This window comes from Salvelinus sp. IW2-2015, linkage group LG16 (assembly GCF_002910315.2).
Source record: "Salvelinus sp. IW2-2015 linkage group LG16, ASM291031v2, whole genome shotgun sequence".
Classification (NCBI taxonomy): domain Eukaryota; kingdom Metazoa; phylum Chordata; class Actinopteri; order Salmoniformes; family Salmonidae; genus Salvelinus; species Salvelinus sp. IW2-2015.
In genome coordinates, this window is record NC_036856.1 from 24,637,586 (window position 1) to 24,653,221 (window position 15,636).

Here is a 15,636-nt window from a genome sequence, read left to right on the forward strand (position 1 = left end):
TGCAACAGGTCTAGACGATAAGATTACAAGTGGAAGGAGGTCTGGGATTGTTTTACTTTAGTAGGTTCCTATTTGCTTAATGGGACCATGTGTTGTCTGATGTGTCTCCAGTATGAGTATATGTATGGTTTTATCTAGGTTTCCTGACAAAATGCAGTAAGATTGATTAGAAAAGAGAGGGAGGTACAGTAATAGGCCTAGTAATAGTGAATATTGACTTTTTTTGGACTGATTTAAGATTTAGCATACTGAAAACAAATTAAAATATATATATTCCAGGAGAGGATGTGGGGTCCCCTACCCAGTATTCTGATGAGTTTAACAATTATTCTGTATCACTCCATTTGAAATGCTTCCTGAGGCCTGCTGCCTTGAGAGAGCAGTTAGTGAAATTCTGCAGCTCTATAAAGGTACCCAAAACTGGCCATTAAGGGAGCTCCCAATTAATTAAGGCCTGGCCATTTGTTTGTTTTTGCCCCTACATTTTCTGAAGTATCGATTGTCTGAATTTTGGTTTCACGCATACAAGTTCTCCTGATGAAAAATATACTGGAAAACAATGTGAGACCTTGGAAAGTGTTCTATATTTGTTATTTGACTTAGAAAATGTGGAGTAAATTGTGTAGTCCAGTAGGGGAAAAAATCTAATTTATTCTCTTTGAGGTTTAATTTTAAGGCAGCAAAATATTTAGACTATGCAAGGGGTGTGTAGACTTTCACTAGGGACTGTATTTCTACCTTTCTGTAAGTGTATGTTCTGCTAGTGTCTGTTTTGTGCTAAATTGGGTCTTAAATTCGAATGGTAGACTCATAGTTAATTTTGACGCCAGGCTATTGAAGGTAAGGACAGTTTCTAAACCCAGATGCGCAACATCGCGAGACTTCCGGGAACGATTGCGAAACAGACCAGGCATGTGTTTGAGAAGTCAATGAGAGAGGTGAACAATTCTTCCTTAGTTGTAAATTTTTTCAAAATCTAAAGGCACAACCTAGATTCCAGCAAATGTTTTACATAGTTGAGCATGTTATTACTCCAACCTCGTGAAAGTGACAAACTGACACATTTTCATTTGAGTCAAAAACAACTTTATATCGAACGAGTGCCTAGGATTGTAAGACTTGCACATGCGCAGTTGATGTGATTCTGCACAGCCAACACATCGCCTACAAGTGTGATCGGGGATTTCTGTTGGAGAAGCACTTTCTGCTTATCTTCACACTGTACTGTCTTTGGCTTTATCGTGTGATAAACTGATTTCCTCGTGTTTATAGAACATTGGTGCTGTGAGATTATGATGTATGAGGAGAAACGTGTTGCTGAAATACTGCCTAGAAATATATCCAATGATGATGTTTATGAGATGTTTAATAAATAATATGTTTTGCCACTCTGCACAACCTCGCCAAAGGATCACTGGCTCTGTCGGAGGCGAACGACAGAGTAGCGGAAGGATTTAGTGTGTCGTCAGGCTAATTTTGCACGGCGTAATAGGCTCCACCTGCAGAACAGGTGCTACCACATAGCTCCACCTGTATCACGGAAGTGAAGAATAACGAGGCAACGCAACAGAAAACTGTATTTGGATTAATAACATTGAATTGATCACATTAATACAATTATAACCACGATTTGAACATTAAATAACATTCGATATAGTCCTAAAAAAATCGGGAAGACAGAATTCAAGGATTGTATGAAATGCACACTTGAAAATGAAAGTTTTTGAAAGTTTTAACCTTTGTGGACATGCTGTCACCGTTGTAATTGTTTTGTCGCTGGTAAGAAATATACATAATTGAGTATCTAATACAAGAATAATGAATATGGCTATGTAAACGGTAGTCTATTTGAATAAATTGCAAACTTGTGTAAATATTTGTGTGTAGTTTACAGACTACCACCACACATCACAACTCACAACTAATATCCACAAATGTCACATTTAGTGCCTGGTCATTAGCTGACCTCGTTTCAAATGTGATGTTTAATAGGTACATACCAGGCTAGGCCCACGATGCTTTTTGGCCATTTTCAGCAATTTAAATCTGTATGAATATGCATTTTACCAGTCTTAAATTCCAACAAAAGTGATTATATTTCAGCCATAACACACTGATAGTCACCAGTGCTGCCTGGAGGCATCTCCGAATGAATCTTACAAACAAGTTAGAGTGAGGAAAATTCCCACAGGCTTTACTCATTATTTCAGTTTTCTTGGTTTTATAAAGGGATAATACACTAGAGACATTACCCATTTATTATAGTAAACCATTCAAGGAGAGGTCTTCTGAACACCAAGCAAGCATGCTATGCAATGGACATAACGTTACTGTTGAATCCAGCTAATTTCCACCTATATTTAATTAATCTCGACCAGGCACTATGTGAGTCTTCATCCCACATCATGCCTACCTCCTCATCCCCAGCTGGAGAGAGCTCAGTGCTGCATGGCGATTCCATACAGTTTGACTTGGTCCCAGACATAGTGATGCATGGCTCAGTGGTCCAAGTTAGTTACCAGTGCTCCAGGGCCTGTGAGGTGGGAGTGGAGGTGGTGGTCTCCACACAGACCAAGACAGGAGTGGCTGTCTTCAGGAGGAGATGGACCAACCACAGACGCCTCCATGTCCCCAGGACTCATCCAGTGAAGCTTTGGTTCCCTCCAGGCATGGCCTACAGAAAGGACCTTTTCATGAGGCGCACATTGGACGTCCATAATGTGATGGTTCGAGCCTGGTTGGACCACCTTGAGCAAGGCATAGGAGACAAAGGCCATGTGAATAGGACCAGCACATACAATGGGTCCCTGGTGAGAACGTTCAAAGTGCTTCAGGCAGTACTTCCCTCTGAGCGTCCAGCTAGACATTATCCTGGGTGCCCCTCCTGGATGGCTGATCTTATGTGGCAGCTGACCAGAGACAGAATCCGCCAGTGCCCACATGAGTCAGGTCTGGTCTCAATCAACCAATCATGTTTTGTACTATATGTGTGTGTTACAATTAGACTCACATTGCTGTCAAGTACACTTTATGATAAACAGTTTGGTGCCAGTGAATTGAGACATAGAAAGAAAAATACTGACATATTATTTATTTTGTTAAAGAAGGTATTCTCAGTCCTTATTATAGTTGTAGCGTATACTAATATTTTCTTGAATTGATTTGTAGACACTGTGGATATGTTGACATTTCCAATGGTTAGCACTGGAAAGAGTTTTGGAGTGATTCGCAAGATCCACCCTTTCATCAACAGAGATCTTGAGAGAGATCGTGTCCTCACTGTGGAGCAGCCCAGGTTTGAATTCAACTTCCCTCTAAATAGTATTTATTTGCATTCATGACACATTTCCCTACGTTATCATGAGAGCTGATCCTTTGGGTAGTCTTGTGGAAAACAACTCAGCAAGTGCACTGACAATGTCACCTGGAATGACTCACATAAACATGAATAGTTATAACCAGTATAATGCCAAATTAATTATACAATATATTGTGACCTCTCTTACAAAGTGAGTTATTTTAAAGTTCAACTAAAAGGGTCCATGATTTAGCATTTTGAAAATGATAGTTTCAGTCATCTGATGTTTCTGACTCCATGCACCTCCTTAGGTCAGTTACAGAAAGATCTCTGTCTTTTCAATGCTGACAGCTCATTTCACTTCCATTTTTAATTCACTTAGCATATACATTTCCATATGCTACAGTTCTTTATTGTTTACATGCTTTAAACAATGCATTGAACGATCAGCGAACGAACCTATGTAGAAGATGATACCAGTGGGCATGCTTTATGGATGCATAATCAAAAATTTAATTAAGATATAATCACAGATTACAACTACACAAATTCATTAAATCTCCTCCCTGTGGCAGCTATGGAACAGTGACACAGAAAATTGAATGTGAAAGATCTCATTAATCTCCCTTTCCCCAGTATCACAGTGTCTATATGGGTCTTTCTGGTGCAGTGGTGTGACAAGAAACTGTGTGGAATCATCCATCATGTTGATCAGAACAGCAAATACGACACTCCTCTGATACAGCTCACTGACACAGGTGAGGCATAGCATGGAAGCTTGTTGTGGATTCACCTGATAGGATGTTAGTGTGTATTTGTTCTGTTTCGGTCTCACTTGATACTTATGATGTAATGTTGGGCTGTGAATGTGATCAAGCTGCTGTGTCTTTGAGCGGTAGGTAGTGTTATGATTAGATATCAGCATGCATTATGGTAGATGTCTGTCTTATGATTTAATAAAGTACTGTCTAATGTTTAGGAGATATCATAATTCAGGTTCGTGTGGTGTCTGGGGGAGATCAGGCATTCAGAGCCCACACAGCTCTGCCTCTCTGGACCTGGATCAGACTAGACTGCTTCATACAAGGCTCTAAGGTACCATACAATTCAATTTAATAAACTATTATTCCAATGATGGGAAATTGGATTTGTCACCAGCAAGATATACTGAAAAGAAATCTAAATGCAACATGCATCAATTGAAAATATTTTACAATGTTGCATTTCATATAAAGAAATCAGGCAATTTAAATGAATTCATTAGGCCTTAATCTATGGATTTCACATGACTGGGCAGTGGTACTAGGGAGCCAGGCCCAGCCATTCAGAATTTGTTTTTCCCCACAAACGGCCTTTATTACAGACATAAATAATCCTCATCACCCACCGCCCCTCAAACGATCCCACAGGTGAAGATGCCGGATGTGGAGGTCCTGGGCTGGCGTGGTTACATGTGGTCTGCGGCCGGTTAGACGTACTGTCAAATTCTCTAAAACGACATTGGAGGCAGCTTATAGTAGAGAAATGAACATGAAATTATCTGGCAACAGCTCTGGTGGACATTCCTGCAGACAGCATGCCAATTGCATGCTCCCTCAAAACTTGTGGCATTGTGTTGTGTGACAAAACTACACATTTTAAAGTGGCCTTTTATTGTCCCCAGCACAAGGTGCACCTGTGTAATGGCCATGCTGTTTAATCAGCTTCTTGATATGCCACACTTGTCAGGTGGATGGATAAACTTGGTAAAGGATACATGCTTACTAACAGGGATGTAAACACATTTGCACACAACCTTTGAGATAAATAAGCTTTTTGTGTGTATAGAAAATGTCTGTGATTTTTAATTCAGATGATGAAACATGGGACCAACACTTTACATGTTTTGTTTACATTTTTGTTCAGTGTACATACAGCAACAACATATGCATACAGTACATCAGAGACACACTTGGTAGCTTAGGGTGCTACAGTTAGGAATGGGGTATATCATTAAAGTCCCATTTCAGAATCTACATACCATCTTTTCACATCATGATATTTATACATACTTTATATATTGGAGTTTGTAGTTGTGAATTTATGAATTCATGTCTTGTGTGTCTTTCAGGTGACACTGCAAGTTAAACCTGAAATGACATCGGGAGGAATGGTGGGGCACACGCACATATTTGAGTAAGCCATCAAAGCTTTTTGGATAATTACAAACTTTTTTTAGCCATAAATATTTTGATATGTAAACACAGAAAAGGGATTGGAGTGAACGTAGGTGTTTTTAAGACTAGCTCACTTCAAACTGCACCAAAAGCCTTGAGGAGGACTTTGCATAACTTAGTGTCAATATTTCTTTCAAATGTTGAGTGTTGAATATTTTGCAGCTTTCAGAGTGACATCCATTACAATGACACTGGTGGATACTTTGTGATTGGAGGGGGCAGGTTCATGCCAGGTTTCCATGGCTATTTTGGACCAATCAAATACTATCGTTTGGGCACAGAAAAGGTGTGTCCAAATGCCTTGAAACTTTTTTTTWAACAATTGTTCAATATGAGAAATGAAAATGTACAGAAATGTATTATATAGGCCTTACTGTACTACTGTATTAAGAGGTATAGGTTCATGTTGTTACAGTATCATGACAGTTAAATATATTACAGGTGATCAACTTCCTTTCCCCTGCCAAGACATTAGAGGGCCTGGAAAAGACTCACAGAGAGTGTGATGTTATCAGAGAAGTCACTGCAGCCTTTCTTCAGGCTGTGACACACAACCAGGAAGTCTTTATGACAGGTGAGCTCTATACTGTGTAGATTCATGTTTAGTCTGTGTGAGTGGTGTGCCAACACCAAATGGATCTGTGTCTTGAAGGCAAACCCTAGCACTGTGAATATGGAGTCTGGGGGAGTTTTATGCCACATTATTATGGATAAACCAGATCTGACTGAGTTAGATTTTTCAGGTTTGTGTCACTCTCACTACATCAGTTTATGGAGAAGGTTTGGACAGAATACATGTAGGCAGACATGGACCTGGGAAGCACAGAAGAAGCACCGTGCACTTTTCACCTTCTTAGAGACCCAGCAAAAGGACTTCCCCACAGGTATATTACCTATAGGCTACCCATCTCATACAGGTGCCTTATGTACTACATCACCTGCAGGTAGTGTTTGACTGCACCTCACATATTCTTGGTTACATTTACAGTATCTACTCCATTGATACCTGTAGGAACTAAGAACAGGAGAACACCCCTTCACCTTGGAAGCAGATTGTTTGAGCATGTAGTGAATAGACTGTCCAATAGAGGAAGCAACCAGATGGACTCCACCTCCTCCTCCCTGATAGCCCTGCTGCAGATGTCCTCCTGCTATGGCTACCACCACGCCTCCTTGCTGCTCTCCACCATCCATCTGGCTGGCCTGGGGGGCCCTGTGGACCAACAGCAGGTAGCGACCAGTCATCTGACCTCATCACTAGTAATGCCACCTTTGTCATGAGCTGTATGTGACCCCGGACCCATGATGAGTGACCTTGTTATGACCTCTGTGTATTCCAGGGTCATGTCTACAGTCTGATTGGTGCACTGGGAGACAACCGTTTAGCCCTCATGCATTTGGGCTACAAACACACACAAGGAATTGACGGGTTCCCCAAAGACTTTGACATGGCGTACAGTTACTACTCCAATGTTGGGGCACAGACCAGTATTGACCAAGGGCGGGTACTGGGGAATCAGGTGAATTTATAAAAAAAGGACTTGAGGAACTTTAGTTGTACTGTTACGTTAGTATAACTGTTAACCATACATTTCCTCTCACCCCAAGCAATATATCACTGAGCACATTCTTATAAGCAACGAGAACCACCTGAACAGCCTAACCCATGAGACAGGTGACACCTTTCAGTATATCAAACTTCAAGCTGACAGAGGAGACGTTGAATCACAGGTACAGTATATATCAAAATACTTAGAAATCATTGCGCTTTTAGTCTATACTAAAGTACTTAGAAGTGTCTTCTACGTCAAGTTAGGAATGATTCAAGGGAATTAATCGGAAAATGACACAACTTCATTTATGCAGAAACTTCTAGCAAAGCTTCTATTCTGGGGTCAAAATGGTGTCTCTAAGGATGTTGGGAGTGCAGTTAAGTGGTACGCTAAGAGTGCCATGGAGCTGGAGGATCCTGCAGCCATGTATGAGTACTCTATCTTATTATTTAAGGTAAGCATCATGTCTTGTGTAAGTAGGGGATATAGGACTTCAATATTGCCAGATATGTGTTGTGTATGTGTAGACTGATTAGAGGACTGATTGTTAATGGTCTCTCCAGGGACAGGGGGTGAAGAGGAACATGACTCTGGGTCTTCAGATATTGGAGAAAGCTGCAGCCAAGGTATGTGTGCTGTAATACTCTACCTTGTGGTGTGTGTTTATGTGTGTCTATGTGTGCTTGCCTTTAATGTGCATCTCTGACCCCTAGGGTTCAGTCCAAGCCTTGAATGGGCTGGGATGGTATTACAGCACCATACTGAGAGACTACAAGACTGCCTACAAGTACTTTGAACAGGCTGCCCACAATGGCAGTCATGACGGCATGTTTAACCTGGGTGTGTATCACTTAAATGGGAAGAACCCACACAACCCAGAAAAGAATGAGGTAGGACCAACCTCACCCATCCTTTTTAAAATCAACTTGAGTTTTAAGTTGGAAGCTTTTTACAGATTTATGAAGGGTCTAATACTCATTGTGTGTTCTGTACTCCCCAGACTGCTGCGTTTCATCTCTTCCTAAACTCCTCCCTCTATGGTCACGTGGACGGGGCGGTGGAGGCGGCCTGGTACCTGTCCACAGGAAACATGGAGGGGGTCTCCCGGGACACAGAGAGGGCTGTGATGTAAGTCTCTTCCGCTCAGCTCAGGGAGTGAAGAAAACTCCTGTATGATCCACTGCACCAGAGGGTAGTCTGCAGAAAAGTGTCATCTGACTAAATGCTGGACTAATTCAAGGACCTGTGTATTTGCATTTGTAAAAAATAAGTGCCACTGTCACAGCGTGGCTTAGAGTGAGAGACCCTGCGTAGTGCTGAGTTACTCATGTCTTATGAATCCCCAGATGAAGCTGTTAGTGTCACAAAATATCTTAGATCAGGGCTGATGTGTCAGAGTAAGAGTAAACCTTTAGTCACTGAGCTTATTGTAGTCCTTAGTATTTTGTACCAAATGTGTACAGTCGTGGCCAATAGTTTTGAGAATGACGCAAATATTAATTTTCACAAAGTCTGCTGCCTCAGTTTGTATGATGGCAATTTGCATATACTCCAGAATGTTATGAAGAGTGATCAGATTAATTGCAATTAATTGCAAAGTCCCTCTTTGCCATGCAAATGAACTGAATCCCCCAAAAACATTTCCACTGCATTTCAGCCCTGCTACAAATGGACCAGCTGACATCATGTCAGTGATTCTCTCGTTAACACAGGTGTGAGTGTTGACGAGGACAAGGCTGGAGATCACTCTGTCATGCTGATTGAGTTGGGTGGTGCTTGGAACCATTGTTCTTCCTCTTCCTTCCTCTGTCAACTGTGGTTACCTGCAAGGAAACACGTGCCGTCATCATTGCTTTGCATTACAGGCAAGGATATTGCTGCCAGTAAGATTGCACCTAAATCAACCATTTATCGGATCATCAAGAACTTCAAGGAGAGCAGTTCAATTGTTGTGAAGAAGGCTTCAGGGTGCTCAAGAAAGTCCAGCAAGCGCCAGGACCGTCTCCTAAAGTTGATTCAGCTGCGGGATCGGGGCACCACCAGTACAGAGCTTGCTCAGGAATGGCAGCAGGCAAGTGTGAGTGCATCTGCACGCACAGTGAGGCGAAGACTTTTGTAGGATGGCCTGGTGTCAAGAAGGGCAGCAAAGAAGCCACTTCTCTCCAGGAAAAACATTAGGGACAGACTGATTTTCTGCTAAATGTACAGGGATTGGACTGCTGAGGCCTGGGGTAAAGTCCTTTTCTCTGATGAATCCCCTTTCCGATTGTTTGGGGCATCTGGAAAAAAGCTTGTCCGGAGAAGACAAGGTGAGCGCTTCCATCAGTCCTGTGTCTTACCAACAGTAAAGCATCCTGAGACCATTCATGTGTGGGGTTGCTTCTCAGCCAAGGGAGTGGGCTCACTCACAATRTTGCCTAAGAACACAGCCATGAATAAAGAATGGTARCAACACATCCTCCGAGAGCAACTTCTCCCATCCATCCAGGAACAGTTTGGTGACYAACAATGCATTTTKCAMCATGATGGAGCACCTTGCCATAAGGCAAAAGTGATAACTAAGTGGCTCAGGGAACAAAACATCGATATTTTGGGTCCATGGCCAGGAAACTCCCCAGACCTTAATCCCGTTGAGAACTTGTGGTCAATCCTCAAGAGGCGGGTGGACAAACAAAAACCCACAAATTCTGACAAACTCCAAGCATTGATTATGCAAGAATGGGCTGCCATCAGTCAGGATGTGGCCCAGAAGTTAATTGACAGCATGCCAGGGCCGATTGCAGAGGTCTTGAAAAAGAAGGGTTAACACTGCAAATATTGACTCTTTGCATCAACTTCATGTAATTGTCAATAAAAGCCTTCGACACTTATGAAACGCTTGTAATTATACTTCAGTATTCCATAGTAACATCTGACAAAAATATCTAAAGACACTGAAGCAGCAAACTTTGTGGAAATTAATATTTGTGTCATTCTCAAAACTTTTGGCCACGACTGTACTTTCTGTTGATTTACGGTAATAATGATGTCATGATAATAACAATACTTTGTTGTTGTCGTTATGTGATGAACCTCTGATTCAATACTTGTTTTATGTATTATGTTGTCCTGCCCTCTAGCATTCTGAAACAGATCTGTGAGCAGAATGGTTACCTGGGATACATCGTAAGAGAGGCTCTCCAAGCCTACCTCCAGGGCTCCTGGTGAGAGAAGCAAAATAGACTCTAGTTCATCAGTCCAATTTCCCTCATTCATTTGATTTGTCAAATCGAGTTACTGATGTTACAGTGTTTGTTTGTGTGTGTGTGTGTGTGTGTGTGTGTGTGTGTGTGTGTGTGTGTGTGTGTGTGTGTGTGTGTGTGTGTGTGTGTGTGTGTGTGTGTGTGTGTGTGTGTGTGTGTGTGTGTGTGCACATGTGTGTACATGGGTATGGGTTAAACTTAGTTTGTTGTACTGTTGTAGCATTTTTTCTGTATTGTTCCTAAAGGGGCGAGGCCCTGGTCAGGTATGCCCTTGCCGCTGAAACAGGTTTGGGAGTGGCCCAGAATAACGTTGCCTACCTATGTGAGGTAAGGAGTCTGGCATTTGAATTCTTATTTTCTCATGGAAAGATACTGCATCTCTCATATTCTTCTAAAGCCAATTAGTTCAGATTTAGTGACACATTCATTTGAGAGACACACAAAGACACCCCAGAGCCTTGACAGAGACATTCATTCCCATAAGCCATATCATACACTTGAGTTACCACTCTTTTTTGATTCCAGGAGTTGAAGCAGAGCTATGATTGTCAATGGAGGTATTATAACCATTCCACAATGAACTATGCCCCACATGATTCTGGTGAGTTCCTGTCCTACAGTGTCATCACAGCCTCTAGTCAGTAGTGGAAAAGCTAGTTTACATAAAGCACCTGTTTCTCTGTTAGCCTGGTCCCAGATCTGTTTGTGCTCTTGCCAACTCCATTGCTTTCATTGTCAAGCCAAACATTTGGCATTACAAAGAGTGACAATGAGTTGGCATGATGGCACAGACTGACACTCAGGCTATCGCTCTGGTTCCAGGTTTGCTGAAGATGGGCGACTACTACTACTCAAGCAGCAGGCTAGGAGCTGTTGATCAGGCTATATCACTGTACAGCAGAGCAGCCCTGGCAGGCAGTTCTCAGGTGTCTTACCATGTATTATCACTGTCATTTACATGCTACAATTAAGCCTCCAGAATCTTTGATCCTTCTGTAACAGTAACAGTAATCAGAATTACAATGCATTCAGACATGTCAGTTTGCATGCTTTTGATTACTGTTCTCATAATGATTTTTCCCTTATGAACCCTCAGGGAATATATACATTGGTGGTTTTGGCAGAAGAGGGACATGATGTCCCATTGATCATCAGAGAAAGATTAAACATATCAATTCATGATGGGCTGGACATTGTGGTGGAGAGACTCTTACAAAGGTACTTCCCCTTCTACTTAGCAGAATCATATCAGACTCACTAATGAATAATGGACTGTGTATGCCAATGCTTTGTTTTTGTTTTGTTCTGTTTTCCCCACATAGATGTGTAGAGTTGGATGAAGATGAGGATCTGACACCATGTACTTTAGCTCTACTCAGAGTCCGCATGGGAAAATCCTGGAGAAAAATGACTCAAGACCCTATACAGCTGTCACTGGTAGGCCTTTATCTTTAAGTATGACAAGGATCGCCGTTTCTCCTGCTCATCATGTGATCTGACCATGGCTAGTCAGAACCATATGACAATGCCTTTATCAATCACATCCCACTGGCCACAGACGTCAGTTCAAATTTCGTCATGTCATTGGATTTGGGTTAAAATTTGGGTGAAAAAAAGACGAAATGGCCTCATGTTGATGACTTTTTGCAAATCAAATCAGTTTTCCACATTGATTCAACCTCTTCACATTGATTATTTTGGTTGAAATGACGTGGGAACAACGTTGATTCAACCTGTTTTTTGCCAAACGGGATAGCTCATGGTTTTTAACAAAATGAAATGCAAGACAATTTCAAAGTTGTCTAATGGAATGCAAATGTGATCCTGTAAATCCTGTCTTCCAGGTTTATATATCTGTCGTTACTCTCATCATTGCTCTGATTACTGTGCTAATCCAAAGTGCTCTGGGTAAGTCAGTTTCCTGAATACCTCCTTGCTAAAATACTGTTACATTTCAGTGTAATAATGAATAGTCTTGATGTCCACCTATCATAATCACATTTCCATGTCTTAACACCACCTCTGTATAGGCATCTACATATGTATGCCACACGGTGGTACTGTTGCCTCAGTTGGTTATCTGTCACAAACTTGGTGTGTTACAGCTACAGCCTAATGTTAAATACATCAGAGGAGGCTGGTGAAGGGAGGACCGCTCATAATAATGGCTGGATTGGAATCAATGGAATGGTATCAAAAACTTGGAAACCATGTGTTTGATAATGTCCCATTTATTTCATTCCAGCCATTACAATGAGCACGTCATCCGATTTAAAGGGTCACCAGCCACCATTGGAATACTGTGCCGTTCTGCATGTGTCATATTTATTTTTGTCCCCTCCATTGTAAATATAGAAAGCCTATGTTAAATTGTAAAACCGGCCCATTGTTTTTTCAAGACAAACTCTTGTGATTTATTACATCAATGCTTGACTGGTAAACAGTTTCTTTGCCCCCAGAGTGTGTCCAAGTGCACATCCCAGCTAGACAACGTAGGCATACCACTGACTGTGCAGTAGATGACAGGACAGGGACATACCCTGTCAATCAAGCAGAAGTCAATGGTAATGGACAGCAGGATCAGAATGACCCCATCAGGAGAGAAGACAGAATGTCCAGAACTGTTAGAATGGCCCAGGGTCTATGGTCCATTCTACTGAGGGATGGACAGACAGTTGACCTGGCTGTTACTGTGTCTGGGGTGTTTCTCTGTGTCCTCTGCACATTGATCCTCCATCATCTGCTCTGATAGTTGTCTTACACGGCACAGGAAATTACAACACAGGAAATGCCTGAGACAGGAGATAACATATAAAGGAATGTATATGCTTTATGTTGGGAAGCAAGCCTGTAAATATTATAAAACTGAATTTTCTGAGATATCTGACTAATTTTAACTTGACAGGTGGGAGTGAACAGACTCATATGACTGATACAGATGTAAAATCTTAATATGATCACTCTTTTGTTGCTGAGAATTTTTCTGTACAGCAGGAAATGCAGATGAACTATGTGATTTGCATAAATTCACTGAAAACTCACATTTACAAACGGTTACATTAACAGTATTGCACATTTCATGTAGCCTACTTTTGGCCAGCTAATAGCCTAACCGCCGAGCAACATTGTGGACTAAATGTTCAAAACCTGTTGCTGCAGGATTATTTTGCTGTGACAATATAGGGCAAATTAAGATCCTACATCTGTAGGTGTATGAGTCTGCTATCTGGTTGTTTTGTTTCAGCCGCATGGTGCTGAATCACACGTTTTTTCTGGGGCTCCTAAACGTCTGTCTGTTTGGGGCCGTTACGTTAGGTTAGTCCAAGGCCGATCAGAAGGACTAGTTTCTGCTGGTTAACTTATTACAGTTTTTGTCTGAGCAGTTGTCCAGAATCTTCTTGATTTATTGGTAAGGGTTATGAATCATACGTACAGTTGAAGTCGGAAGTTTACATACACCTTAGCCAAATACATTTAAACTCAGTTTTTCACAATTCCTGTCATTTAATCCTAGTAAAAATTTCCTGTCTTATGTCAGTTAAGATCACCACTTTATTTTAAGAATGTGAAATGTCAGAATAATAGTAGAGATAAAGATTTATTTCAGCGTTTATTTCTTTCATCACATTCCCAGTGGGTCAGAAGTTTGCATACACTCAATTAGTATTTGGTAGCATTACCTTTAKATTGTTTAACTTGGGTCAAACATTTCGGGTAGCCTTCCACAAGCTTCCCACAAAAAGTTGGGTGAATTTTGGCCCATTCCTCTTGACAGAGCTGGTGTAACTGAGTCAGGTTTGTAGGCCTCCTTGCTCGCACACGCTTTTTCAGTTCTGCCCACAATTTTTCTATGGGATTGAGGTCAGGGTTTTGTGATGGCCACTCCAATACCTTGACTTTGTTGTCCTTAATCCATTTTGCCACAAATTTGCAAGTATGCTTGGGGTCATTGTCCATTTGGAAGACCCATTTGCGACCAAGCTTTAACTTCCTGACTGATTGTCTTGAGATGTGCTTCAATATATCCACATAATTGTCCTTACTCATGATGCCATCTATTTTGTGAAGTGCACCAGTCCCTCCTGCAGCTAAGCACCCCCACAACAGATGCTGCCACCCCCGGGCTTCACAGTTGGGATGGGTTCTTCGGCTTGCAAGCTCCCCATTTTTCCTCCAAACATAACGATGGTCATTATGGCCCAACAGTTCTATTTTTGTTTCATCAGACCAGAGGACATTTCTCCAAAAAGTACGATCTTTGTCCCCATGTGCAGTTGAACCGAGTCTGGCTTTTTTATGGCGGTTTTGGAGCAGTGGCTTCTTCCTTGCTGAGCTGCATTTCAGGTTATGTCGATATAGGACTCGTTTTACTGTGGATATAGATATTTGTACCTGTTCCCTCCAGCATCTTCACAAGTCCTTTGCTGTTGTTCTGGGATTGATTTGCACTTTTCGCACCAAAGTACGTTGATCTTTAGGAGACGAGAACGCGTCTCCTTCCTGAGCGTATGACGGCTGCGTGGTCCATGTATTTATACTTGCGTACTATTGTACAGATGAACGTGGTACCTTCAGGCATTTGTAAATTGCCCAAGGATGAACCGAACTTGTGGAGTCAACAATTTTTCTTGAGGTCTTGGCTGATTTCTTTTGATTTTCCCATGATGTCAAGCAAAGAGGCACTGAGTTTGAAGGTAGCGCTGTGAAATACATCCACAGGTACACCTCCAATTGACTCAAATGATGTCAAGTTAGCCTATCAGATCTTGTTCTTAAAGCCATGACATAATTTTCTGGAATTTTCCAAGCTGTTTAAAGGCACAGTCAACTTAGTGTATGTAACTTCTGACCCACTGGAATTGTGATACAGTGAACTATAAGTGAAATAATCTGTCTGTTAACAATTGTTGGAAAAATTACTTGTGTCATGCACAACCGAACTGACTTGCCAAAACTATAGTCTGTTAACAAGAAATGTGTGGAGTGGATGAAAAACGAGTTTTAATGACTCCAACCTAAGTGTATGTAAACTTCCGACTTCAACCGTAACTATGATGGGTTACCCAGAGTAAATATGGTGGGTCCGCAAGAGTATGTGCAGTGTGTGCAGCATTCCTAGACCCTTGCCCAGGGTTTAAGTCTGATTTTTTTTCATGCAATGAACTGTCTGTTCTCCATATGTGGGTCAATGAGTGAGATATGATTGTATTCTGTGAAACACACTAAGCCCCATCATGTAGATACAGTACTTCAGATAAGGATTTCATATTATGGGGATGGTAGAACTGCTACTCTGTTTCTGAGTTATGGATTTCATAATAGGTTGG

The 15,636-nt window shown here is 41.5% G+C and overlaps 1 protein-coding gene across 2 annotated transcripts; it reads left to right on the forward strand.

The window, feature by feature from the left end:
• Positions 1 to 1,538: 1,538 nt before the first annotated feature.
• LOC111976143 (protein sel-1 homolog 3) lies at positions 1,539 to 14,301 on the forward strand. Of its 2 annotated transcripts, none has more exons than XM_024004899.3 (24): positions 1,539 to 1,779; positions 2,379 to 2,949; positions 3,169 to 3,295; positions 3,935 to 4,056; positions 4,278 to 4,393; positions 5,409 to 5,473; positions 5,677 to 5,800; positions 5,956 to 6,088; positions 6,258 to 6,398; positions 6,527 to 6,744; positions 6,855 to 7,034; positions 7,123 to 7,245; positions 7,381 to 7,521; positions 7,631 to 7,693; positions 7,781 to 7,957; positions 8,068 to 8,195; positions 10,187 to 10,270; positions 10,555 to 10,636; positions 10,835 to 10,910; positions 11,132 to 11,235; positions 11,406 to 11,527; positions 11,632 to 11,746; positions 12,154 to 12,217; positions 12,754 to 14,301. In XM_024004899.3, exons 1-24 carry the CDS (start codon positions 1,714 to 1,716, stop codon positions 13,056 to 13,058), a joined length of 3,447 nt encoding a protein of 1,148 aa, XP_023860667.1. In that variant the 5' UTR covers positions 1,539 to 1,713; the 3' UTR covers positions 13,059 to 14,301. The 2 variants fall into 2 exon arrangements, with proteins under 2 accessions (XP_023860667.1, XP_023860668.1); XM_024004900.3 differs by having other exon boundaries at positions 12,769 to 14,301.
• The last annotated feature ends 1,335 nt before the right edge of the window (positions 14,302 to 15,636 follow it).